Genomic DNA, 27925 nt, shown 5'->3' on the forward strand with positions numbered 1-27925 from the left:
ATAGCTAACAATGAAAAGCTGAAAGCTTTTCTTCTAAAATAAGAAACAAGATAAGAATGTCCACGCTTATCGTTTTTATTCAATTTATTACTAGGAGGCCTAGCCTGAGCAATCAGGCACGAAGAAAAAGGGGGAGGGTGCAGAGAAAAGAAATAAAAGGCATCCAAATTAAAAAGAAAAAACAAAATCATCTCTACTTGAAGATGCCATTATATTATATATAGTAAACCCTAAAGACTCCTCCAAAAAAAAAAAATTAGAAATATCAAACACATTCGGTAAAGTTTCAGAATGCAAAAGCAATATATGAAAATCTGTTGCATTGCTAAACACTAATGATGAGCTATCAGAAAGAAAAATTAACAATCCCATTTATAATTACATCAAAAAGAATAAAATACCTAGGAATAAATTTAGCCAATGAGATAAAAGACATCTATATACACTGAAACTATAAAACACGTATAAAAGAAATTGAGTAAGACCCAAATAAACAGAAAGATATTCCATGTTCATGGATAAAAAGAATATTCTTAAAACGTCCATACCACCCAAAGTCAGCGACAGACACAATGTAATTCCAATCAAATTTAAAGAGCATTTTTCAGAAAAACAGAACAATCGTACAATTTGTATAGAACCACAAAACAGCCTGAATGGCCATAGCAAATGAGAAAGAAGAACAAGGCTGACAGCATCACCCCCGATTTCAAACTGTAGCACAAAGCTGTAGTGACGAAACAGTGTGGTACTGGCTCAAAAATGACACACAGATCAATGGAACAGAATGGAGAGCTCAGAAATAAACCCACACTCACCTGGTCAAGTAATTCAAAACAGAGGCCCAGAATGCACAATGGAGAACAGTTTCTTCAATAAGTGGTGTGGGAAAAACTGGACATCCACATGTAAAATAATGAATCCAGACCACTGTCTTATGTAAGAACACACTCAAAATGGATGAAAGACTTGAAACCAAAAAACCCCAGAGAGAAAACAGTATAAACTCCTTGATATAGGCCTTGGCTATGATTTTTTGGATTTGACACCAAAATAAAAAATAAACAAGCAGAGGTGCTCATTGAAACTAATAAGCTTCTGCACAGCAGACAAAACTCAAAAGCAACAAAACAAAACAAAACACCTCAAACAATCAAGAGGACATACAGGTGGCCAACAGATATATATGAAAAGATGCACAACATCCCCAATCATCAGGGAAATGCAAATTAAAACTGTACCTATCAGGCCCTGGCTGGTGTGGCTCAGTGGATTGAGCACGAGCCTGCGAACCACATGATCGCGGTTCGATTCCCAGTCAGGGCGCATGCCTGGGTTGCAGGCTGGTTCCCGGTGGGGGACACGTGGGAGGCAACCATGCATTGGTGTTTCTCTCCCTCTCTCCTTCCCTTTCCCTCTAAAAATAAATAAATAAAATCTTAAAAAAAAAACTGTACGTATCAGAATAGCAATCATCAGTAAATCAACAGAGTAGTGCAGATGAGGATGTGGAGAAAAGGGGACCCTCCTACACAGCCGGCGAGATTGTACATATTGGTGCAGCCACTATGGAAAACAGTATGGAAATTCCTCAAAAAATTAAAACTAGAACTGCCATATGACTCAGGAACTCCACTTTTAGGTATTTATCTGAAGAAAACGTAAACACTAACTCGGCAAGAAATACGCACCCCATGTTTATTGCAGCATTATTTACAACAGCTAATAAGTGAAAACAACCCAAGTGTCCATGGACAGATGATGAATGGATAAAGAAAATGTGGCGAGTCAGAGAAAGATGCAGCTGAGGAAGCAGCGATGGAGAGATGCTTTGCTCCTGGCTTCGAAAATGGAAGCTTAGAGCCAGAACCCCAGATCAGAAGGCAGCCTTCAGGAGCTGAAAAAGGCAACAAACGGATGCTCGCCTGGAGCCCCCAGGAGGGAGCACAGCCATGGGGAGGCCCTGGCCTCAGCCCACTGAGAGCTGTGTCAGAACTCGTACCTCCGGGAATGCATGAAACACACTTGTATTGTTTTAAGCCACTATGGTTTTTGTAATTTGTTACTGCAGAAACAGAAAACTAGTAAACTTTTTAAAAAGGAAAGAAAATGTGGAGTATATATACAATGGAATGTTATCCAACCATTACAAAGGATAAAATCTTGCCATCTGCAATTCCATGAATGGAAGGACCTGAAGGGCATCAGGCTCAGTGAAACCAGTCAGAGAGAGACAATTCCAGTATGATCTCAGATATACGTGGAATCTAAAACAAAGGCAAAAACAAGCCAAGTTCACAGGTGCACAGAACAGACTGGTGGCTGGCAAAGGCAGGAGGTAGTGGATGGAGTGGAATGGACGAAGTGTGTCCAAAGGCACAGACTTGCCCAGTTACAGCCAGTTCTGGAATGTAGTGCGCAGCACAGTGACTCAGTTCATAGCACTGTGTGTGTGAAAGGTGTTAAGAGGACAGACCTTAAAAGTTCTCGTCACAAGAAAAAAAAGCCTGTAACTGTGTGTGGTGATGCTAAATAACTGTAACTGTGGTGATAATTTCACGACATGGGCAAATACCAAATCCCTGCGCTGTCCACCTTGGACTGATGTTACATGTCAATCATACCTCAACAAAATAAAACTTACAAAGAAATTATTGTTAATTTTAGATGTGGTAATGATATTATTTTAAAATAAATACAGAAAGCTATACAGATCAAATAACGTGGTGTCTGGGATTTGCTTCGAAACTCTCCTGAGGAAGACATGGGGGTGGGGGACAGACGGGACTCAGTTGGACCGACAAGTGCTGATGCGGGGCGATGGGAGCATAGGGGTGGTTACACTCTCCTTTTTATGTTTTGTGCATCAGAGATGCCCCATAACAGCCCTGGCTGGTGCGGCTCAGTGGACTGAGTGCCAGCCTGCAAACCAAAGGGTCACTGGTCAAAATCCGGTCAGGGCACATGCCTGGGTTGTGGGCCAGGTTCCCAGTAGAGGGCGTGTGAGAAGCAAACACACACTGATGTTTCTTTCTTTCTCTTTCTCCTTCCCTCCCCCTCTATCTACAAAATAAATGAAATCTTAAAAAAAAAAAGTTGCACACTTTACCGAATGTAAATTCTACTCCCTTCCCCCTTAAAAAAAAAGAGTGTGTTAAACTCCAGTTCAATACCCCAAAATATGGATGCCCAAGTGCAGAGGGGAGGGTGGCTGTGATGCATGACAATATGACACATCCAGAGGAGCAGGCAGAGGGACTGGTGTCATATGCAAGCGTCAGAACTGCTGGTCACAACCTGCAACCACTGCGGACCCTGGAGACTGGGTTCCGACACAGGAATTCCTGACTAGTATATTTCCTAGTGCAGGAGTTCACAGTGTCATTCTTTCAACCTTGCTGTATGTTTGAAAATTTTTGGAATAAAATGTTGGAAAGTAACTGGTGCCGAAGTAGACAAGTGTTCGCGTTTCATGGTCCACGCTGGGGGCCAGCCCACGCTGAACCTCTTTTCATTCAAAACGATTCCAGTGGACAACAGCTTTGGGGGCTATTAGACAACAAAGGGCACAGCAGCCCTCAGACAGGCTGCGTCGTTTCAAATGCTGTTTCCTCCTCCTCCTCACAAATCACATTCTTTCAGTGCCTACTGTGTGGGGGCAGCACAGGGTGAAGAGGGGTCCCGGAAGCCGTAAGTACCAACAAATCAGCCCCATGAGTAAGCGTGGGGCACCTGGACATCCGCCATCTCCGCATGGATACAGAAAGGAGGCGGCATTCCGAGCTCCGAGCAAGAGCACAGACTGCTCTGAAGGAGTGGAACGGGGAATGCCAGGACACGGGGCCGCCTGAACCACGCGCCGCCAGACAGGCAGGCGAAGGGGTGTGCCCGCACCCACCTGCAGCGCGCGGCTCATCCACTGGAAGCTGTCCTCCTCGGAGGCGTCCGGCCGCTGCTCAGCAACGAGCACGATCCGGTCATCATGCAGCACTGTCACAGAGAACACAGCCATCCTGGGGGTGGGGGGCGAGGACAGAAGTGACCACCAGCGAAGGATGCCGGCGGGGATGCAGGCACCTCCTCGCCCCTGAAGATGCAGAAGTGCTAGAGTTCGGAGTCAACGGACAGGGGCTTTCACAAGGAACCATCGCAAGGCTTAGAATTTACTGTAACCAGTCACGAACCTGCTGAGAATCTAAAAAGTAACCAGTCACAAATCTCCTCCAACGTGACAGAAAATTCACTAAAACCACCTGGTGCAAAGCAAAACCACCAGGCACACAGTTTAAAATTTTCCATAATGAAATGTTAATAATTGATACATTTCTCTGTACAAAAATCTTTGTCTAGAAGTTCTGTAAATTATACTTTTAATCCAACTGATTAAATCTCTCTCTCACTGAATTAATCTCCTTGTGTTTACTGGACTTGTTGCTCTTTTTTTTTTAAGATTTTATTTATTTTATCTTTAGAGGGGAAGGGAAGGAGAGAAGGAGAGAAATATCAATGTATGGTTGCCTCTCGTGAGTCCCCTGCTGGGAGCTGGCCTGCAACCCAGGCATGTGCCCTGACTGGGAATCGAACTGCGATCGTGTGGTTCGCAGGCCCACACTCAATCCACTGAGCTACACCAGCCAAGGCTTGTTTCTCTGATCTTACTATTAAGAATTTCAATATGTTCTCCTTTTCTCTTTCTTCTTTTAGACTTGAGATGATACAGCTCTTTCCTGTAAGACACGAAGCTGGTCTCCCCATCACACCACCAAGCTAGCGCATCTGAAGTTCTGATTCTGGGCCTGTATGAACACACCTTCTTGTTCTCTCCTGTGGCTGGTGTGCACACACGTGTGTGCACACACACTCTTTTAAACAACAAACCTTACCCAGTATTAAATTTTCCTTACTTTCATACCTCTTGTAGCATTTCCTGAATTTGTTTCTTAGTACCTCATCTGAAAATATTTTCACAGATATGATCTTTTGGTGACCAAGCTTCAGAAACACAGACCCATGAATATTTTTATTTCAACTGCATAACTGATGTTTTTGGATAAATACAAAATCTAAGTTAAAAATTCTTTTAAAAACTTAAAAACATCATCGCACTGTCCTCCTCTCTCACGAGTCCCAGTACTGGGAAGTCCAGTGCACGTGTCAGCCAAGACATCGCTGAACCCGCCGTGCAGACCCTTCTCAAGTAGAGAGAATCCCAGCTTCCCACTTTGCAGACACTCCCTCCTTCTCTCCCAAGTCTGACACCTGGATTTCCAGCCCTTCTTCCTCTCTCCCCATCTCTCTCAATTTTTCTTTAAAACTTTCTATTTCATTACATCTGTAGTAGTTTCTTACTCCGACTTTCTGGTTCGTCGGTTCTTCCTCGGGCTGTATCTATCCTATTATTTACTCCATCTATGGTGTTCTTTGTGTGCACAACTGTTACAGTTTCTTGGTCCCATTTCCTGTTACTAATACCTCAGTAGCACAATCAACTGTAGTTCTATTTCAAGAAGGCTGAGGTCGTCAAGCTCTTGCCTGGTAGGGACAGGCAGGCAGGCTATGCTGCCCGCTTGCAAAGCAAGCGCCCCACACTCCAGCCAATCACCCAGTCTGGCACCGCCTCATCAGGCACCTGCTCAGAGTGGGGCCTTCGCCTCCAGGTACCATCAGGTTCTGGTGGCCATGCAAGGAGGCAGTCTCTCTAATCCACCCCAGAAGAGGTGTGGGCTACCCTGGTGTAACCCGTGGACACCTGTATAGCAGTGTACCCAGTTTCTGCTGTGATGACAGGTAGTGATATCCTGGGATGCTCCAGGCTGCATATACCCACAAGACTACCTGCTGCTTCCTCCTGGGCGGTTACCCTATACCCATCATCCTTTCCTGGAGAGGGCCAACAGCCCACACTGACCCACAATTTGGCAGATTCCCTGATGATTTCTTCAAGGTATATGTAAGGCAGGATCTAGCCAGGCTCACAGGCACCCTAGTATGAGTAATAAAAGTGCCTCCTGAGAAGAATAAAATTTAAAAGTAGTCAGCTAAGCAAATCAACTAGGAGAAGGGGCTGCTTCCCACAGGACAGAGCTCAGCAGCTAGACAGAATCTTCCCTCCTTGCCCCCAGCCACCAGGGCCTAGGTCAGAGGCCCACTTATTTGCTCAGTGGGAAGGAAAATCTCTGAAGTGCTGCCTGACACATGCAGGAACTTGGGCTGACTCTACTCCAGAAACTAAGCAGGGTCTCTGCATGTCTCGCTAAACCTCAGGAGAAAAAGAACTGGCCTCTGCTGATTGTGGGGAACATGGACGGGGTGCTCCAACCTGCATCCATGAGGCCATGCACAGGCTTCCTCTGTGGTGTTGGTGCTGGCACCTGGGCCCAGTTACGCATTCAGACTGCATCATCTTAAGAGGACCTGTACTGGAAAGTCTGGGGACAGTGAGGACACTAACTCTGCTGTCCTTTATCTGCAGATGCCTCCTTTTCCTTGTGAGATTTCTCTGACAAAAAGAAATTTTTAGGTTTTCCTGTTCAAATCACTGAGCTCTCCTTCCACTGTAAAGAGACTTCTCCAACCTCAAGTGGAGAAAGGACTGAGAGCCGTAGCAGGGGGACCCGCAGCGCATCACCTGCCTCTGTAGACAAACTTCATGGGCTCCACGGCCAACGCGGTAGCCACGATGTCGTCTGCATTGTGTCTGCGAACCCCGACCACCATCAGCCCATCCAGCTTGCCCACGACGAAGACCAGGTTATCCTGAAGGCAATGAGGCTGGTCAAGACTTGGGACACACAGGCAGGCCCCGTGAGTCAGGCCCTGCTATGAGGAGCTGGGAGCACACAAAAAACCAAGGCCCCACACTCAAGGTGACAGGCAAAACCTGGGGTGGGGCAACCATGGGATGAAGGGGCCCTACCACCTGGTGGGCCCAGGTGGGGACCAAAGGGCATCCAGGGAGGGAGTTGGCATGAGGAAGGTCAAACGTGGGAACGCAGTCTTGGGTGAAGTTTATGGAGCGCTCCGAGTGCTGTAGGGCCACAGGCAGGGTTCCCAAACCTGACAGCAGTGACACTTTGGGCTGAGAGCCCCCGGGTGGGTGTTGTCCTGTGCACTGTGGGGTGCAGCGCAGCACCCCCGCCTCTAGGTGCCCACTACACGCTGGCAGCGCCCCCTCCCAAGTGGAGAGCCCATGGGGGACCTGGGTCCTGGTGGCGTGACTACTCACAGGGCCAACGAAGCCCAGGAGCCCGGTCCTGGTGAAAGGCCTGTCAGAGACGGGTGCTCCTCCTGCAGTGACCGGGACGGCCTGCACAGAGTGGGGAGGGGGACAGTCAGGCAGAGGTCCACAGATAATCAACCAGCAGTCCAGGAGCCAGGAGGCTGCTGGGAGAGCTCGGCCCTCTCACTGCCCGATGCCAGGGTATGATTCCTCAGGTGGGGCTGTCACCCATGGTCCCCAAAGGGCAGGGGCTCCCCCAGGGCAGGAGTCTGTGAGGCTGACGAGATCCTCCCCAGGCCCCTGGGCCCCCATTGGCCCGAGTTGCTGCTTTACCCCTTCATCCCCTGGCCCAGAGGAGGGGGCACTCACTGGGCTCTCCCAACACCCCCACAACGCCAGCAACAGAGTACTGGCTTGCCTGAGCAGCCTCGATTCACATCAGAGCTGCAAGGGCACCCTGACTCAGAGCTGACCCAGCAGAGTGGGCACCAAGGAGGCTGACCCACCACCCACGGTGCCCCACGGACGTTTTCAGACTGAATTCAACACAAAGTACAAACCTCAAAGATGTTTTTTGTGATCCCAAGCAGCCCATAGTACGCTGTGCCTGTAGCACTGGAGTCAACACATATTTCTCCAACCTCATCAGTTTTACAAAGATACGGGGCACCGTCTATCTTCACAACACATACATTAGCTAAAAGAGAAAAAAACCCTCAAAAACATAAATATACTAATTGAAGTGGATCATCCACAAGAATCTACTTGCTGCCACTGGCTGCAGTCACGGAAACAAACTATCACATGTGTAGCATGTCCTTACAATGAGCTTTCTGACCGGTATCGGACACGTTCCATTTGCTCCTATCTCTGTATGTGACACACACCAGGGCCAGCTGACACAGCAGTTCAGTGCGTCCTCCCCTGGGACAGGCAGACACCCAGGCTCTGTGCGACTCTCCGGCACCCGTGAGACGCCGGCTGACCTGGGTGTGGACCGGCGGCACCAGTGTGCACATCTGCGCCCAGGCTGGCTCCTGCTCCGGAGCCGGACCGGCCCGTCTGCGGCAGGGTTCTTCTGCCATGCGGGCCTGGTGCGGCCCCGCCCACAGCCCAGTCACCCTGTTCCACTGTCACTAAGCATCAGCTCTACCCGGTGCTCCCGCCTGCTTCCTGCCCCTTGGCACTGGGACCTTGTCTGTGCGCTCACTGCAGCCCCCCAACCCTACCACAGAGCAGGCATCCACAAACAGCCTCCGCAATAGAGCAAAACGCACACCGGGACGTGCAATCTTCCATCAAACAAAACAGTCACTCGGTATGACTTCGACAGTCTGCAGTCATTGGGGCTGTGTCCTGCTTTTGCTCCTTCTTGAGTTTTTTTCCCTAATGTGTTCTCATCTCCAAAGATGGGGAACAGGGAAAAATTTCGGGGAGGCAATTACTCATTTATTTCCGCTTGTGCACAAAGCAGCCAAAGCCTCAGCAGAGAGAATATTGGGGATGTTCACTAAAGGACGCGGCATCCATGTCTCTCACTGAGCAGGTGGGCCTCAGCTCACATCCAGACACTCACATGAGGACAGACACCCCCACTTAAATCACAAAAAGGCACAACAGGTCAAAATTCACATTGTATCATGAGTTTTGTACATCTGCTAAAAGTACCAATCAGTCTTCAACTGTCCTGGCCAAAAGACCTCAGGAGAAAAAGACCTCAGGTGCTCCACCCCAGGGGAGCACCGTGTGCACACACCCACACAAGGGTGCACCATGCACACACCCACCCTAGGGGAGCACAGTGTGCACACAATCCATCTTGTTCCACACTTTAGTAGTAAAAAACAAATACTACTAAGAAAAGTCACTTTTTTCATTCAGAAAAATCAGCAAGACTATGTTTTACCAAATCTTTAAATAGTTACTGTGCTCTCTTTATAACTACTAAAAATATGTAAGACTCCCAATCTTTGCTCTTCATAAAACATTTCATTCTCATGTTCAAGTTACTAGGGGACCAGTGAATCCACATTTATGGTACAATTACAGTACGAAAAAATCGTATTTCATCTTGCTGAAGTGCACCTAGAAACAAAATTTGCATTTCTGGTCTGTCCTAAGAGTCTTACATATTTTTAGTAAGACTAAAGAGTCTTACATAAGAGTCCCAACTTCTCCACACAGGCAACGTCCGACATTCCCACTGTGGCTCTCCCCCGGGAGCCCCTGGCACCATGCCCAGCACTCATGCCCGTGCACAGGCTGCTTGAGGAGGCAGACCTGCAGAGACGAGGGCCAGGACGGCGGAGGCCTGCAGACCCTGCAGCCTCAAACACAGACACAGCAGCACTGGGGGAAGCAGGAGTGACCGACTGAGAGATGAGAACTTGCCTCCAGGAGTCACCCGGGGTGGTCAGGACAGCTGCTGGTGAACCACAGATGGCAAGGCAGGAGGGCAACCGGAGCAGCTGCAGGGCTGCTACGGGGGCAGGGGAGCGACCCCGGAGCAGTGCATCCACCCTCTCCCGACTGTCAGCAGGGGCCTGCCCAGCCTGGCTCTGCTCCTAATTGCCCACGGGGAACTCTGCACCAGTGTCACTCCATGTGGCCTCGCCTGAAGAACCACAGGAAGGTGGCTCCACCACCCTCTCCTCGCTGCACTGCCTCGGGGACAGCAGAGCAGCCTCTGACAGCTCCTGAGCTGGGCAGGCCCTGGGCCTGATGTGCAGGTTGGTTCCCATGGCCTTTCTGAAGCCCACAGGGATTTCTGTGAACCTTAATTTAAGGTCACACTCCTAACACACGTGCACTTTCATGACTTGCTGAGACCATCTAATCATCAAGTTACTCAGACACAATGGGGACAGTGGGGTTTACGCCTCAACAGTACGAAGTGTGAAGACTGTGTGTGCCTGACAGCAGTGAGCGGTTGTCACGTTACCCCAAACACGAAGACTAGAAGTCAGGTTCACAAGCCATAAACACACCCTCGTATTTTAGCTCAACCTTAAACTTAATACAAAAAGAGGCAAAAAACTGAAAAAATGTTCTAAATTAAAATCCCACTTTCCACAGAAAGCCCTTTTAATGAATCTTTTACTCGTATCCTTCCAGATCATGACTACAGAGCCTGGGGCCGGCATCACTCTGTCACATTAATCAAAGGACAAGACCTGTCCCGGGTGCCTCCCTTACCTCCAGGCATCACCTGACCAACGTCCTGAACAGTAAGGACTGACAACTTTTCTTCAGTGTCAACTCGGATCACACCGTAACTGAGGCCATTCATCGACAGCACAGCTTTTCTTGGAGGAGGTCCTCCCAGGTCCGGCGGCCTAGGAAACACAACTACATGAACGGACAGAGAAGACGGGACTGGGGCCCACCCTGCCTGCAGGAGGGTGCCGCTCCAGGGGCCCTGCTCCGCATCACACTGGGAAGACACTGGCTGCAGGGCTGTGCACAGCGGACTGCCTTCCTAGAGGCGCCACCACTTCTCCACCCGATGCTCTTCTCTGCAGTGGGACAGTGGCACACCTCCCTTCAGCTCATGGGCCCGTGACGAGGGTGGAAGTCATGCTAACTGATGTCCAAGGGAAGTCATAAAAGGTAATTCAGCCTCCACCTGCTTGTCCTGGGAGACTCACCGGGAGCCCGCGGCCACCAGGTAAGCAGAATGACCAGCAGAAGAGGCCCTGAGGCTGCACACAGGAAGCCGTGCCTGCGGCTCCCCCAGCCCTGGCCCAGTGCAGAGAGCATCCAACTGAAGGCAGCACCCAAGCCCCAACCACAGAAAGCACGAGAGACAGTAACTGGCTGTTGCTGCTCTAAGCCACCACAGTTGAGAGTAATTTGTCACGCAGCATCCGTAAATGCAACGCTCAGAAACACAGGTCATTATGTTTCCCAGCAAAAAAACTACACTGACAAGCAAAAGGAATCACCACAGATCAAAGGAATAAAGAGTATTTCATGGTCTATAAAGGATAAAAATGTTATTTTTAACGCTGTTATTGTTAACATTTTAGAATTACTTAATGCTTATACATAAAAGCACAGGCTATGAACATGAATGATGCACCACAACCGAGACTAATTTTCTGACAATGGAGTTGAAGATGCCCTCAACTGTGCGACCACTGCCCTCTGCCCCAGGACGGTGCTGAGGCAGCTGTGGACAGGAGCCACCGGACGGGCGAGAGACGGCCCAGGCAGAGAAAGTGGACCACGGGCACGGCTCCACCCCAGGATGGTGCTGGGGTGCCCATTCCTGTGCAAGCAGCTTGGGAGACTGGCACAGGATGGGGCACTGCTTCATGAGGGCTACTGCTCAGAAACAAATGGACTGCACTTGGTACTGACAGTAACGCGGCAGGCAAGGGAGGAGTTCGGCCTTCACCAGACACAAGCAACCAAGTTACCTGCGGATGGCGACCGTTAGTGCCTCAGGAGAACTGGCACAAGGACAGATGACCTCCGGCCTCAGGCCTCTGGACTGGAAGACATTGAGGAAGGCATCACAGGAGGATATGGACCCTGCAGGACACAGAGAGGAACATGAGAGTAACTGTGAGGCTGGGGGTGGGGCAGGCAAGCTCTCGGGGATGGCACTGCGGCCACCAGCCTGGAGCCTGCACCTTCCACCCATTTCAAGTTTAAACAGCTGTCATGTGACAGAGGAAGGCAAAAGCCTCAAGGGGGTGGGGAGGACTGAGCTGTTTCCATGGAAACACACCTTTTCAAAACAACAGAAGTTTGAAATTTCTCATAGAAACCCTATTTTTAACTTCTGTGTTGGTTCTCAGATCCGACTCATGGCCAGTCCGGCTTCCCTGTTCCGCACAGCCTCGCCCCGTGTCCTCAAAGGTCTGGGGCGTGGGATGTGGCTGAGGACTGTTTATGGAGTCAAACCTTCCGCACCACAGGCCCCAGGTGCACGTGCGCACCCTGAGCTGTGCTGGCCCAGTGACATCCCATGCCTCTCCTGGCAAGGCAGCCTACACTCTGTCCCCTGGTGTCATCCTGGCCACAGTCTGGGGTACCACCAGGATGAACACTCAGTTCCCGGGAGACTGGGTGCTGTCTGTGCAGGACCCCAAGGCTGTACCACCAGCCCTCTGCTGTGGAGAAGCCTGAGGAAAAGAAGGGACCTGTTTTCAGGTGCCCTCCAGTGCAGCCTGGTGCTGGGCACCAGGAGACAGCAGAGGACAAACAAGGTGATCCAGACCAGTCAGGGTGCCGTGGGGAACTGGGATGCGGTATGGCAGGGCTGAGGTCTGCAGAGGGTGCGGAGGTGCTGCCCTGGGAGGGGCTTCCTGATGGGGGCGGGACTCGGAGGAGATGGAGATGGGGGCAGAGCTGAAGCACCACAGGGGCGTGTCATCTGATGCCTTGGACACTTGAACTCAAGTGGATAAGCAGCCTGGCCAGGGGCATGGCGAAGAAGCAGAGAAGTGAGCAGTACCCAGGTGTTCTGTAGGCTGGGCGTAGGGACCCCACTGAGCTCGAGTGTGGACAGAGAGAACTACAGGCAGGGCACTAGCAGGTGAGGTGACCTCCTTCCTGAGCAACCAGGTAACAGGAGCACAGCTACTCAGGGGTGTCAGGGTTACACTGGACAGGGGATGAGGTGACAGGCTAGACTTTGGTCAACGGCTCTGTGTGAACCCATAGGGATTTCTATGCATAACCCTGCCAAGGCCCACTGAGGCTCCCCAGAATACGCCCTGTGTCAGGCCCCGGTTGGCCCTCAACAAGTAGCCACACTCGGGACCCACAGAGTCTGGGGTGCATGGCTGCACACTAGGGGATTTGCCCCAGGAGGACCTGGGGTAGCTGAGCCAGTGTAGGGGGAGCACTGGGCCAAAGGGCTCAAGAGGCTCCCAATCCACATCCACATTCTGGTCGCTGCTTAAGAAAGACAACTCTTTTGTACATGTCCATTCTTCCAAAGGCATTAAAATCACTTTCAAATTCAGTGGACAAAAAACATGCATGAGATACACCCACAAGAGGCGAAATGGTAGAAACCATGATAAGACACTGGCTCTTACTGTTCTGGGGAGACCATGGGCCCAGCCCTGGTCCCGGGCTTACTCACAGGGGTTGGCGCCGTCGGCCACGACCAGCATGCGCAGGGAGCTGAGGCTGACGTCCCGCTGGCCTCGCTGGGCCAGGAGAGACCAGTGCATGTCACGGGACTTCACCACCGCTGTCTGGGCTGCAGGGGAAAACAGATGTGAAGGCCATGCCCCCCCATCCTACAGACCCACCTGGGCTGCCTACCGCCACTCGTGGTGCACACATAGGAGCACAGACACACACCTGTACTTCAGGCCCCACACTCTCGGCGTTCCGTTCATACTTTAACCCACTCTAACCCATTTTACTTAGAATCAGCGTTGAGGTCTGGTTCTGATAACATAAACTCAGATCCATTTTTAATTTTGATTTTCTCTCAGAAGCTCGATCTTGCTCTTTCCCTATCTGCCTCCTCTGTCTCATCCAGCCCTCCCTGCATGTAGCTGCGTGGCCAGCAGAAGCCTTGGGGCACAAGGGCTGTGAGCAGACTCGGCCTTCGAGCCTGGCTGTGCTAGTGGGTGGCACCCATGCATGGCTTCAGTGGCTTCAGTAGCCTCACCCAGAACTCCACGCTCCAATCTTCCTCAGTAAAACAGATGATCAGAGATGGCTGCCCCCTCGAGGCTGCCCTGATGACAGTCCATCAGAGCACACGCCCCACGGCCACACTCACTAACTGGCAGCACAGCTAGAAAAGCAAGCGGGCTATCCAGGGTGGCTCAGTGTGAACAAAGACCCTAGGCCCAGGCTCAGGGGTCCATAAAGGTGTCCTAATGCTCCGCCAGAGCAGAGCCACAGAGATGGCCAGACTGTAGGGGTGACTGACTGAAGGTGGAGGGCGGGGCGGGGCCCCACTGACAGCTCATGGACGTCCTGCCCTGAATAAAGAGCTTTGCTGCTGGGAGCTTGCCAAGCCCTAAGGAAACCACCTCAAATACTAAGAATTGATGTGATTGCAAGAAAAATTGCAAGAAAATAAAATTTGGAGCCTATGGTCCTGTCAGGAAAGAGCTGTCACTGAGCAGTTCTCTGTGTACGGTGGCCAGGCCTTGCACACATAGGTCACAACAGCCTGCAGCCAGCACTGGTGAGTCAGACCTGGTCACGGTGCAGGCTGGCCATCGGGGCTCCTTAGCCCACGCCTGCAATCTACAGGTTGGATTTATTTTTTTCTTAATCACCAAAGATTAATTCAAAAAGACTTCTTTAATGAAGGATGAATCAAGAAATGATGCTAATTCATTTACCTTTATACAAACACACTTTCTGAATCCAGGAGAGCGGGTTCACCTTCATCAGTGCGTATGGGATGCTGATCACGTGCATCTTGTTCATGACGCTCTGTGAAAGACACAGGTGCTCAGGGCAGGCCTCGCCCGTGTCCAACTGCAGGGCACTGAACATGCCGAAAGCAGCAAAGGTAACATCAGTGCTCACAACACTATTTCAGCTCAGATATATGGGTCAGGTGAATCAGCAGGACTAGAGGATTAATTACATCACCTCAAAAGTAGGGTTTGGTGTCACATATTCATAAGAAACATCAGAAATCCCTCATTCCAACAATTAGATCATTTAGCATCAACACTCACTGTTAACACTCCATGCCACAGACCAGCATCCCTTTTGAAATCCAGCACATTTGTTAGTGTTTCAGCTGAAAGTGGACAAAGATGGTTAAACCGCTGAGTGAACCTCTTCACAAGTCACATGCACTTTTAGAGAATCCCTGAGATGAGCATATCATCAACATATTAGAATTTTAGGAAACATACAGCATTTCCAAATACCATGCACTAATTCACCAATCATCTTGGTTATCTATTCAAATTACTGAAAAAACATAAAAGTAGGTCATACAATTTTTGGATTAAAGTGGACAACTGTGCTGGCCCATCTGAAAACAAAGGAACAGCCTCTGGTTGAGAGTCCCAGGGAGGCTGTCACACATTTCTGCCAGACTGTGGCTGATCTCCTGGGTGCTCTGACTTCTCAGCTTTCGATCCAGCCCCCCTGTTCGCACCCCCAAGGTACTGCCCTGCATCTCTGAGAAACATCACACGATGCGCCTTGTCTCCTGCCTACTTTCTCCTCAAGAGGGTGTGATGGTAGGGAGCAGGGGCGCACAGGAGTCCCCAGGCTTTCCAGCGCAGCCCTGAACTCAGCGCTCCTAGCCGTGTCCTCTGCGGGACCTAGATCCAGACCTTGCACTGGGCAGGGGACAGAGCCTGGGGCTAGAAGCAAATCTGGCCCCCCACGAAAGCAAGCCCTAGTGCGCCACACAGGAGAAATACCCCTGGTGAATATGGAGAGTTGGGCTCACACGCCAGGATACTGCTGTGTCCTGGATAAGCACGCTGCACAGGCTTCCTGATCAGCTAAGGAGCCAATTATAGGTGACATACGTAAGGTCAGACTGGGTCTGATGAAGGAAACCATGGGACGTGAGTGACAGGTCTAATTTTAAAAAAATTATTCAGGCCCTTGAACGTATCTAAAACCCTCTTCCAAATCTCTACTGAAGTCTTCAGCTGTGCCCTCCACTACCCTTTGCATTTAAACACCCATATCTTAGATATTTAAACGTGCTATACAATTTGCTTCATTTAGTTTTGTTCATGTATCCTAATGCAAAGAACACTACCACGCACATGTTTTTATAGTTTTTGGAATTACAGTTCTCCAAGTTAAATATCTAATATTTAACAGTACATGTGCATTACCAAGACACAACCTATAAGCACAGATTCCATCTGCATATCTGTGTGCAGGTCAGCTTAACCGCAAACCATACGCACACAAAACAGCAAATAGAAAAGTGTGTCCCAATAAGACAGCTTTCCATTTCTCTTAAATGTAAAATGCACTGCCTCTCGGCTCCGTTGCAGGTTGAACCAGCCCAGTGGGCATTGATGAACTGGTGGGAAACAGAACACACACTCCATGTATCAGTATACATGTGCGTTTATTGAAAAGGGCCCGCTCATCCAGCGCAAGCAGAGCCCTGAGCACTTCGGCCCCGGAAGGACCTAGATTAGAGGGCAGGTCCTGCACAGGGTGGATCCAACACCCTCGGCAACAGTCCCCAGGTGCCCTGTGCATGGCCGGAAGAGCCACCCCACACTCCCTTACCTTCTGAGTAGCCACATGCCTGGGTCAGAGCCCGGCACTGTGCCAGCAGGGACGCATGGGACACTGTGATCCCCACGGTGCTGCCTTCTTTGCTGGTTTTATACTGAAGGATTTCAAGAAAGAAAAATAAAAGCCATTATGTGATGTTTCTGGAGGCCAGGGCAGGGAGAAGGGAGGCTGACAGATTTTAGAGAGAAGAAGCTGTTGGCTGTCTCTCCCTCACTAACCAGCCCATCAGACTGGAGAGCACTTTATTCCCTGGCCCTCAAGGTGATGGCCTCAGATGGAGTCAGGACTTGTTCTGGGCAGGTGCTGAGGGCGACAGTGCATGTAGGCCCCCTCACAACTGCCCACACCCCCGGGAGCCAGCACGGGGAGACTGGGAAAGGGTGAGACTGAAAGGACCGGAGGAAGTTTCCGTATGGCACTTCACTGGGCTGAACATAAAACAGAAGTTTTAGCCTAGACTAAAAACACTCAGCAGCTCACATTCATGGGAAAACAAGACCTAACCCGCGGGCCTAAACAGTGCACTCTGTGTTTGGAGAGGCCATTACCTCTATGTAGGCGGTCCGGGATCCTTCATCCTGGGCCAACGGGTGCCAGTCCTTGGGGGGCTTAGTCAGATGCTTCCCATCGATCACCAGCCAGGTGAGGGGGGGCCAGCCTGTGAGGGGGCCGCCAGGGGACACAGCCAGGTGAGTGTAAGAGGAACAGATGTCTCAGTCTCATTTAATTCTTACTCAATTCATCTTAAACAGCAGAGATCTAGACCCTAAACCAGGTAAGAAGCAAGATTCCCCAAAGCCTCAATCAAAGACTCTACCTCGCTGAGGACACCTTAGCCTCTGTAAGTTTAACTGCCAGAAAAGTACTAGAGGACACAGTTTAACACAGAACGCAGACTCCCCTTGCCCCAGGGGCCCACCTTTGAAAGCTGCCACCTCTCCCGTCTGTGCCTTGGGTAGGCCTTTCTGACAAGCGTCCGTGGTCAGGGCCAGGGCAACGCCACAGCTGCCCAGCAGAAACCCGATCTGCTGGCTGCCAGCGTCCTGCACAAGACAGAGTGAGCGGGGAGGGAGGCGGGCAGGGCCTTCACCACAGGGGCCCACGCACAGGACGCAGAGCGCTTTTCTCCACCCCTCATAAAACTCCTGGAACGACTCAATTCTAAATAGCAGCGATTTTCAACGTGTGGACTGAAAGAATCATAAAACATGCAGCACCTGAAAATGTAGTGAGGGGCACTGACCTCATCTCCCTTAAACTGTCAAATTAAAAAATGCCAACAGCCAATACAGCGATAGCCACCTGGTGTGAGTGAATCTAAATTATACCTATTTTTTTGTCAAACTGGCAAAAAATATAATTTTTGGTACGCTACAGAATTTTAGTAATTAGTTTATATGTGCCATGAGATGAAAAAGGTTGAAAATTGCTGCTATGTGTGTATTTTCATGAAAATAAAATACAACTGGTTTTAAATGTAAAATATATATATTTTTTGCAGCAAAATATAAAGTTCAGATAATGAACTAGTTTCTCAAAGTTTTTTCTTGAGAGTAACAGCAGAATTTTAATAAACTCCAAAAATAAGGAACTTTCCACCAGCTTTGCATTTGAAATTCACAGGCTAATCTGAGGAGGCCAGACTTGAACACTGGTCACCTCCACACAGAACGCACATCTCCTCCTAGTTTACTTTTTATCTACGTCCCTCGGTGAAACGCTGTCATTTTCTTCTCACAAATCTGACAAGTCTCTAGTTTTTCCCTAGGAATCCTGTATCCAAGTATCTGTCATCATATATCATCTGTGGAAACGTACTGGGTTTATTTGCAAACTTTGCTTTTGAGATTCTTGAACATTTGTTGATGACAATGGTCATGTCAGCAACGGCCTGAATACTGGGCTATAATAGAAAACTCTGATTTTCTAAAATACATGCTTAGTCTACTCCTAAAATAATTTTTCAATAGGTTAACGACCTTTATATGTAAAATGTTAACAGCCGCCTAGACCCTCAGAAGCCCCGCCCGCAGTCACCGTCTGCAGGTAACAAAAACTGCCCACCACGCAGGCAGAGACGCGTGAACAGCGCCACCCCACCCGTTCACAGCTATTACGGGGAAGTGAGCTGTGACGCCTCACTGTAGTGCTTTGTCCCCAAGAAATGAAACCTACTATCAATGAACATACAGTTTTGAAAAAAGCAACAAATTATATTTATCAGAGAAAAAATGCTCAAACAGGTGCTACAATAGCTAGATCTACAGCTGTCCTAAGTGGTCTTGCTCCCCAACAAATTACATAAAAAGAGTCTCTGTAAACAAAACTCCATCTGCTGACCACCGCCTAGAATGAAGAAGTAAGGCACCCACGGAACTGAGAACTGCCGTGTCAGCTCCATAATACAACCCCGTGGAACCCGAACCCACGGCCGAGGCCAAGATTGTTACCTTTCTTGTTAGAGGCACTTCTATGGGGACAGGAACCAGCTCTGCCAGGAGACACCCATAAAAGGCAACCATGAACATCACAGGGTCACTGTTGGGAAACACCAGCGCCACCTACGCAGCACAAAGAACAACCATGGACTCAACGGGAGAATGTCACACCATCTCCACTTTTGGAGTCTGCTGGTGAGACGAGATTGAGACATTTAGGTTATTTTATAACCTTGGGGTTAATTCCTGGTCCTAAAATTTCCTCAACATCTAACTTTCAATAAATAGTTTTTATGTTGAGGTCTTTACTGCACATACAACAAAGTAACTTTCTGAATGTAAAGACACCCCAGGTCTGGCTGTGCCCATCCACTCTGGCCACAGGGCAGCAGCAGCTCAGGCACTGACCATCCCCACTATCAATCAGCCCAGGTGGAAAACACCTGTATCGACATGAAAAGTGAATGAGAAATCAAATTATATCTAAAACAGCTTCCGAAAGGAAAGACCCTAACACCAAACTTTTAGTTGAACCGATCTCCGCAGGGAAGGGTAGTGGGCAGACCCTCCCTCGAGTCCCTCTTCCCACCTGGTCATTATGCTGCTACTAATTATATGTTCTATTTTTATCTATTAAAAAATTTTAAATATCGAATTTCAAATGACCCAAAAAAGCACTCATGGAAAACAATGCCCACCCCAGGCTTTACCCTTCCTCATTCCCCAAGGCAAACAGTTTAAAATATTTTACATTTTCCTACGCTACTTACTTTCATATTTTCAAATATTATGCTTACCCTGCTATGTTTCATCTTTTGAAAATTTTAGGTACCAATTTCATTCCCTGTTATTACAGACGAGTATTTAGCCCTCCTCTACCACCCTTTCTCTTCTCCCATCATCCCAATTTCCACTTCTTTTAATAATCTGGTTAAATGAAAAGCTATTTGAGGAATAAGATTTTTCTAAGTGCCAAATAGTGCAGTGAGTATGCTTGAAACCACAGTGATAAACCAGATTATTTCAGTAGACTATTAACAAAGGCCTCGGAACACAAAACAACGGATAACTAGTAACTGTGCAGTTCACAAGGCAAAATTTAAGCTGTATCTGTTTTATTCCATAAACTTGATCAAGTTCTAACAAGTCTGTTGAAAAGGGCAAAGCTCTCCTTCTATAGTTGAGTGAACAGTGACTGTCCCAGAGCTGTGACCGTGGCCTTGTGCCTAGGTTTTCAGTGTAGAGAATCTGTCATAGAACAGTTGTCTTTGTCCACCTGTACAAAGCATGTTATTGAAACACAGGAGGATAAATTTGCCACCCCTCTCTGCTAAGTAACTAACTGTGACCATATCAATCTTTTTATAATTAATTATGTGGATTCTTTAGCAAGTCAAGAAAATCGGGAATTCTTTGTCCTAGCAAGAATTTTCTTCAAGAAAAATAAATTAGTGATTCTTATACGCATTTTAAAGCACAACATAAATCAGGGGTTCTTCCAGACTCCCTGTAAAGCACCACGCATTGTGAAGCAGCACTCCCGTGCAGTTTGCACCCTCACAGCCAGGCAGGCTCTGCTTTCTTCCCGGTGGTGTCAGCTACCAGCACTCCTGCTGGCGCTGCTCTCTACGCAGGCACGGGCCAATGTGCTCTGAAATGCCCCACCACGTACGTACGTATCTATCAATGGTATTTTCAAATAACTAACCAGTCAAGTGAACTCATGAGGAGTTTTAGTAGCTGCAGACCAGCCCCACGCCCACCCAGGATCCTCTGTCACCCTAGTCCTGGCTACACTGCCCCTGGTTAGCTGCTAGCAGTCACCCGGGGACTGCCCTGTGGCTCTCCCGTTGGAGCCCTACTCACTCATTCGGCTGAAGCACATCCTCTAGGAACTTTCCAAGAGAGTGTGCTTGGGAGTCCAGTATTTTTTGAGTCCTGTGTGTCTGAAAACGGTTCCTCATCCTTACATTTGCTGAACCTTCAGGAACTGAACGGCAGGTTAAAATGAGAACCCCTCTGAACTCCTGAAGTGCCGTGCTGTCTTTTCCAGTCTGACTGCTGACCCCTGCACACATCCTGCCGTCCCGCACAGCTCTGCACCCTGACCTTGTGCGGTAACGTCACTGCGTGCTCAGGTGCATTTTGTGGGGCTAGTGTGGTCACTGCAGGTCCTTTCACTTTGAAGCGTGTGCTCTTCAGCTCCAAAACACTGTCTTGCATTATTATCATCACTGAAAATTTTCTACACTATATCTCCTTTCTCTTCTGGAACTGCTGTTAGTCGGATGCTGGGCCTTCTTGATCAATTCTAATTTTTGCACTATTTTTCCTGCCATGTCTTGGTCTTTACAACTAGCATATTTTTCTTGATTTATTTTTCTTCATCATCGACTCTAGGAATATTAAAACGAATTTTCTGAACATTAGTTTTCTGTATCTAGCTTTTCTCCACGTTTATTCTTCCTCTCAACTTCCCTTCCCCTTTCCTTTTTCTTTCATTTCTTTGCCCTGAAACTCTGTCAGCTTATCAACTTACAGTTCCACCGTTGAGTGATCGGACCCTAGGAAACTTTTTTCACTAAGGGACTTCACTGGTATATTGATTTCTCACCATGTTCTCCAGTTTTCCATCCTGTAACTTCCATACCAGAGTGCCTGAAGTCTGGCTCACTTTCCGATAACAATGCTATGCAACAGAACTTTCTACAATGATGAAAATGTTCTATTTACGAGCTATCAAATATGGTAGCCACACATGCCTACTGAGCCACTGCAATGTGGCTCATGTGACTAGGGAACTAAATTTTTCATTTTATCTAATTTTGATTAATTTAAATAGCCACATGTGGCCACTGGGGCAGTGCAGGACAAGGAACTAAGCTGCCAACCTCCTTTGCACTGTATCTGAGGCAGGTAAGAGGGAATCGGGAAGCAGGTGAATATAAAGCACATAGAATTTCAAAGTAAGGTTGTTTCCTCATAAAGCTTAAGCTTTGGAAATTGAACATTTATTCATATGATATTGATGGTTTTATTAAAATCAACATTTATGAAGTCAAAGATAAAAGAAGTTTAAAAATCAGTGGATAAGCAATGAGAACACAAAGAACCATCATTTATCTACTTAATCACAACCTTTTCCCATATTTAATACTTTCTCATGCTGACTTTAAATCCCTTAGATTAATGCTGTAAGTCTAACCAGCTGATAAAACACTGATTTCAATGCAACAGATTTTTAGAGTCTCTGTTTTTGCTCATTCCAATGAGGTCACGTTCCAGTTACTTACTCTGTCTCCAGGTTTAAGTAGTGGCTCATTCTTACTAGTCAGTTTATTAAGGAGAGTATACGCTAGTTTTAAACTTCGACTCCAAAGTTTGCCTAAAATAAAACAGAAATACTAAGCAATGTGAAATTTAAACTAACAATTAACATTTTAATGTAACAACTATAATACCCCATAATGTACCATTACTCAATTAATGAAAATTCAGTAGTTTCCAAGTGATAACTATTTTGCCCAATGCTGTAATGAACTTCACAGTGTTCTCTTAAAGACAACTTATAGATTTACATTTCTAACACCAAAATAATACAGGATTTCATTACAGAAAATTTAGAATATATGAAAGCCAGCAGAAAAAATGTACCATTCTTTGTTATGTATGTGTATGTACAACACATATATACACATGCACACACATATATACATGTATGTGGAATTTTCAAGAAAGGAGATCATACTCCACCCTTCTTTCGTCAATCAACATTGCACTGTGAATGCATTTCTTCAATTATATCCCTTATAATTCGTATAACCTTCACGACAATTCGTGAGGTGGCTCCTATCTTCTTCTCCACTTGTCACTCAAGACAAGACTGGCAGGGAAATGTTAGTAACTACCCAGAGCCCTGGCTGCTGGGGTGGTGCACCCAGATCCTCAGGACCCAGACCCCCCCAGCCCTGTGAGGTCCTGCCCAACACATCCCCCCTCCTGGCATGCAGCTTCTACTATATCCAGCAGCCAGAACTAGTGAATACTCAGCAAAGATGAGCTGCACTGAGGAAGATGAGAGAAGAGACTAAGGAAAAGTAAACAGGACTGCAGGGGTTTGGGGAGGCAGGCAGAGGCAGCGGTGATAATGGGGCAGGAAGACAGAAAAACCTGAGTCTGTCCCCGACAACGGGAACAGCCTTAACCTCTACCACCCTATGAAGATCACCTAACGAGCAACACCAGCACCCTGATTCAGCCCCTCCCAAGTTCCTGGGACACAACCACATGCAGTCTGAATAGCCATGCCCTCTGAATAAACACTCAAATTTAATACTAAAAGCAGGTGCAACATTGTGAAATAAGTGCACTGTGGGTCTGGAGACATTAATGAGAAAAGATATTCAATTCACAACATGCTGTCGCTTTTGTCTATATAAATGGTCAACTTAAGATCTTAGTAATTTTTTTAGATTTTATTTATTTATCTTTAGAGAGGAAGGGAAGGAGAAAAGGAAGAAATATCAATGTATGATTGCTTCTCATGAGTCCCCTGCTGGGAACTGACCTGCAATCCAGGCATGTGCCCTGACTGGGAATTGAACCGCGATCGTGTGGTTCACAGGCCCGTGCTCAATCCACTGAGCTACACCAGCCAGGGCAGTTCTTAGTAATTTTAATACATACAGATTTCTAAACTGAATCCAGCTATAATAAATTTTTTAAATGCATCTTGACCAAGTTAGTTTTATCCCAAGAAAGCAGAGGTTTAACATAAAATCAACATCATTCACATTAACAAAATAAAGGTGAAATAAACAATTTGAAGATCATTCAAGATTTTAAAAATCCTTCTTAAGTTTAGAATGAAAGGAAACTTCCTTAATGCAATTTTTAAAGGCCATCTTTAAAATTCCCATCTCAGCCCTGGCTGGTGTGGCTCAGTGGACTGAGTGCCAGCCTGGGAACCAAAAGGTTGCTGGTTTGATTCCCATTCAGGGTACATGTCTGGGTTGCGGGCCAGGTCCCTAGTTGGCGGGGGGTGGGGGTGGGGGGGGGGGGTGGGGGGGTGGCATGCAAGAGGCAACTGATTGATGTATCTCTCACACATCAATGTTTCTTTCCCTCTTTCCCCTCTCTCTAAAAATAAATAAATAAAATCTTTTTAAAAATCCTATCAGAGATATAATAATTAATGGTCAGATACTGAAGCCTCCCCTATGACAGCAGAAGCCAGTGAATAACATCTGCCACTTCCCTCAAAGTCCCAGCCAGTGCAACTGGCGGCGGGGTCCATAAAACAACTGGGAACAAATAAAACCGTCACCATCTGCAGATGACAGGACTACGTGTGATGTGAAATGAAAGTAGCAAGGCTTCCGGATAGAACAACAATGTACAAATACCGTTTGATTTCTACATACCAGTAATACATAATAAATAAAAAATTTAAATAAGTCTGTTAACAATAAGATTAAAATAAATATGCCCAATACCTAAGAGTAAGTGTTACAAAAAGCATGCAGTCTTCCTACAGAAGATGGTAACACATCACTGGCATAGAGTGGGAAGGACACATTATATCTGTGTGCTGGCAAAGCTGTTACCACTCCTCAAACTTTTCAAATCGATGATAACCCCAATCTCAAAAGGTGCGTCCGTGGCACTTGACACGCCCACTCTAACACTGACAAAAACACACGGCCGCGGGCGGCCAAGACCCTGCTGGAGAAGGAAACATGACGGAAGACTTCCTCGTCAGATGTCAAGACATCACAAAGCTGCAGTAATTACGAGAGCATGGTATTGGCATGAGGATGGAGTACAAAATCAATGGGATAAAACAAAGAGCTACGGTACAGATCACCTCTGTGTGCCCAACTCCCTCTATGACACAGTGGCAATGCGGAGCAATGTGGCACCATGGACACGAGAATGGACAACTGGCTATCTTTCTTGAAAAACTGGTACCCATCTCCCAGAAGCCACACACAAAAACCAATTCCAGTGGATAGCAGATGTAACTGTGAACAGCAAAACAACAGTGCTTTCCCCACATAAAAGAAGAGTATCATGACCTTGGCCTCGCATACGAAGCATGAGCCAAAAAAGAACAGAAGGAAGGTGAAGTTGGACAAAGCTTCTATTCACTAAACTGCCATTTGGGGTAAATGTCCACGTCCCACAGGAGGAGCCCCTTGCAGCACACGGTGCTGGCAAGGCTAATAAATAGCCAGAACACATCAAAATTCCTGCAAATAACCCTACACAAAAAGCGCAGCCCCAGCTGGCGGCTCCATTTGTTGGAAGCCATCCTGTGCACCAAAAGGCTGTGGGTTTGATCGCCAGTCAGGGTACACACCCAGGGAGTTAGATCCCTGGCCGGGCATGTACCAGAGGCAACCGACCAATGTTTCTCTCTCAAGGCAATAACTATATTCTCGGGTGAGGATAAAGAAGATGTGTAGAAGATTCAATAGTAATTAAAAACAGAGAAAACCAAACAGTAAAAGAACAGGAAAAAACCTCGATATACTTAATCATCAGGAAAATACAAATTAACACCACCATGAAATATCACCATATTCTCACCAGTTAGCTAAAATTAATAACCCTGACAATGACAGGGATCAGGTGGGACTCACACCGTGATCAGGTAAGCATGAACTGGCAGAGTCTGGCATTATCTGATAAATATGAACATAAGCTCAGTCTTAGACCTGGCGTTTCCCACCCCAAGTTCATGTCCGATGGAAGTGCATGCTATGTGCTAAGTGGTACACACTGGAACGCTCCCAGCAACAGTGCAACCGCCAACAATGGGAATGACCCCATGCCCACTGGCAGTACATGGACACCCAGCTTCTGAAATGTTTCTTTTTCAACAGAAATTAATGAGTAACAGCTGTACACAATAATATGGGTGGGTCTTAAAAGCATAAAGTAAGAGACTGTGCTTCCAAGTAGGAGAGAGGTCTGGCAGCAGACCAGCACTCCCGCCCAAAATCATTTTAAAATGGGATAAAATGCAAAAACTATCTGGTGGAGGCAGCAAAGGCAACCAGAGGAGGTAAGACTCCAACGAGAAAATCTTTGGGGAGACAAGCTGATCTTCCACTGTGGGCACCGGCAGGAGGAGGAGCATCTCCGAGCCCCAGGCCCGTGGAACTGCAACAGGGGCACAGAGGATGCAGCAGAGTCTTCCGCCGAGACTGGGAGCCTCAAAGCACAGCCAGCTTCCTGCTAGAAAATCTGCGGGGCCTTGGGACTGTGTGCAGCAGGAACCCCCAAACCCATGTGGAACACACCTGAGAGCAATGTGGGGGCCTTATGTAGCCAGGTGAGACAAAAGCCATGGATGGGGACTCTCCCAGAGGAAAGGGACACACAGGACACACCAGGCATAGCCAGGTCCCTGGGGGCCAGAGGGGGACTGAGCAGGCCTTGACTGGACTGCAGTGACCAGCCACCACACCACCTGCCCAGAGGAGAGAAGGGGGAACTTTCTTGCGGAAGGCGACAGCATCTGGAGCCTCCGTAACTTTTTATGCATGATGGCCACCATTCAGTCAGGAAAGGTACTAGGCACCCCAAAACTAAGTCCCCAGACCCAAGCTAAGAGAAAGCACAGACAGGAAGAACAGCTCGGGGCAGCCAGGTGACGCCTCCAGCTACTGCGGACAATGTGTGTATGTAAGGCCATCGAGGGAAAGATGAGGGAATCAGGGAATCAGAGAATCAGAGCAGGAATGAGAACAGAGAAATAACATTTCCAAACTATCTCCTAAATTAAGAACTCAGCAGAAGTGTCACAGTAAGTTAAAGTTAAGAAGACGGGGTTAGACAAATTCTAAAAGAGGATTATCTCCAAACTGAAAGACATACAAGAGAGAATGCGAAGTCTAAGAACATTAAAGGCATGTGGGACTCAGAGAGGTTCAGAGCCCAAGAGGGCCCTCAGTCCACCCAGGAGGAGGAGCGAAAATGGGAAGGCACCAACATGTCAAGAGATTATGGCTGCAATTTTCCCAAAACTTACGAAAGACACCATTTCATAGATTCAAGAAGCCCCGTGAATACCAAGCAGGAAATGTCAAAGAACATCACACCTAAGTATATCACAGTAAGGCAGACGCAAGCCAAAGAAAAGGAAATTTAAAAAAGGCAGTCGGGGGTGGGTAGGGGAGAGACACATTAACAATAGTCTAGCTATTCAACCTATAAAATGAATGAAATATGAATATTTTAAAAAACCAATAGTCTGGCATGTTATTCACAAAGACAGTATGATGTCTTCAACGTGCTAAAAGCAGAGACATGGCCATCAAGGATGAAAATAAAACAAACTGCTGTCGGACAAGCACAGAGACTTCCTCCTCAGCAAACCCACAGTAAAATGAACATGTACACAGGGAACTTGCCACAAGGAGAGGTAGAAAATGCAGGATGGCAAAAAGGGGACCGTGTGACAAAGGGAAAAATAAAGAACATGACTACTGACTTGAGACAGCTGTGGAATGCCCCGTGGGTAGAAATGAAAGTAGACCAAGCACAAGAAAAGGAGGATGCAAGGGGCAGGTGGGTTCTTCAAAAACCAGAGAGAGAGAGACAGGCAAGAGTAAAGCCTGGGAACAGAAAGGGGCAGAGTGCGATCAGGCGGGAGACGACGTGGCCAAGTCTCAGCAGGCCCGGTGGGGAGAGCCAAAGGAGATGCTCAAAAAGAGGGCCCGTACTGATCAGAAGCACCAGGCTCAGTACCACCCCCTTGCTTAGTCCCTGCCCGGGGCTTACCCCTCGCACAGACCCGAAAGCCGATTTTACAGGTGGAGGCCATCAGCAAATCACACTCCTCGCAAGCAGGCGTGAGTTCCTTTCTCAAAGAATCACAGACTAATCTTTCTAACGAATACATACACAGGATCCTTAAAAACACAGTGGCAAATCAAATCTAGGCATTTATTAAAGAGATATCATAGCCAAGTGGGATTTACTCTAGGAATGCAAGTACTATAAATATTTGAAAATGAATCAATGTAATTCATTAAAT

At 47.7% G+C, this 27925-nt stretch overlaps 1 protein-coding gene across 6 annotated transcripts in view; it reads right to left on the reverse strand.

The window, feature by feature from the left end:
* The window catches only part of DIP2A (DIP2 acetate--CoA ligase A), a 110415-nt gene that overhangs the window by 20623 nt on the left and 61867 nt on the right, over positions 1-27925 (reverse strand). For 5 of the 6 annotated variants that reach the window (XM_037065149.1, XM_037065148.1, XM_037065146.1 and 2 more), the window contains 14 exons: positions 22173-22264; positions 18892-19002; positions 17361-17484; positions 16990-17099; positions 16433-16535; positions 14893-14957; positions 14548-14641; positions 13320-13439; positions 11641-11755; positions 10415-10554; positions 7780-7916; positions 7226-7306; positions 6629-6756; positions 3899-4013 (listed from right to left, as the gene is read on the reverse strand). In XM_037065149.1, the coding sequence (XP_036921044.1) occupies positions 3899-4013; positions 6629-6756; positions 7226-7306; positions 7780-7916; positions 10415-10554; positions 11641-11755; positions 13320-13439; positions 14548-14641; positions 14893-14957; positions 16433-16535; positions 16990-17099; positions 17361-17484; positions 18892-19002; positions 22173-22264 (1535 nt within the window). Of the gene's footprint in view, positions 1-3898; positions 4014-6628; positions 6757-7225; positions 7307-7779; positions 7917-10414; positions 10555-11640; positions 11756-13319; positions 13440-14547; positions 14642-14892; positions 14958-16432; positions 16536-16989; positions 17100-17360; positions 17485-18891; positions 19003-22172; positions 22265-27925 lie in introns of those variants that run through there. The other variant, XM_037065150.1, reaches the window with a different exon arrangement.

This window comes from Sturnira hondurensis, unplaced genomic scaffold (genome assembly GCF_014824575.4).
Source record: "Sturnira hondurensis isolate 20B ecotype Veracruz unplaced genomic scaffold, ASM1482457v3 Scaffold0015596, whole genome shotgun sequence".
NCBI lineage: Eukaryota > Metazoa > Chordata > Mammalia > Chiroptera > Phyllostomidae > Sturnira > Sturnira hondurensis.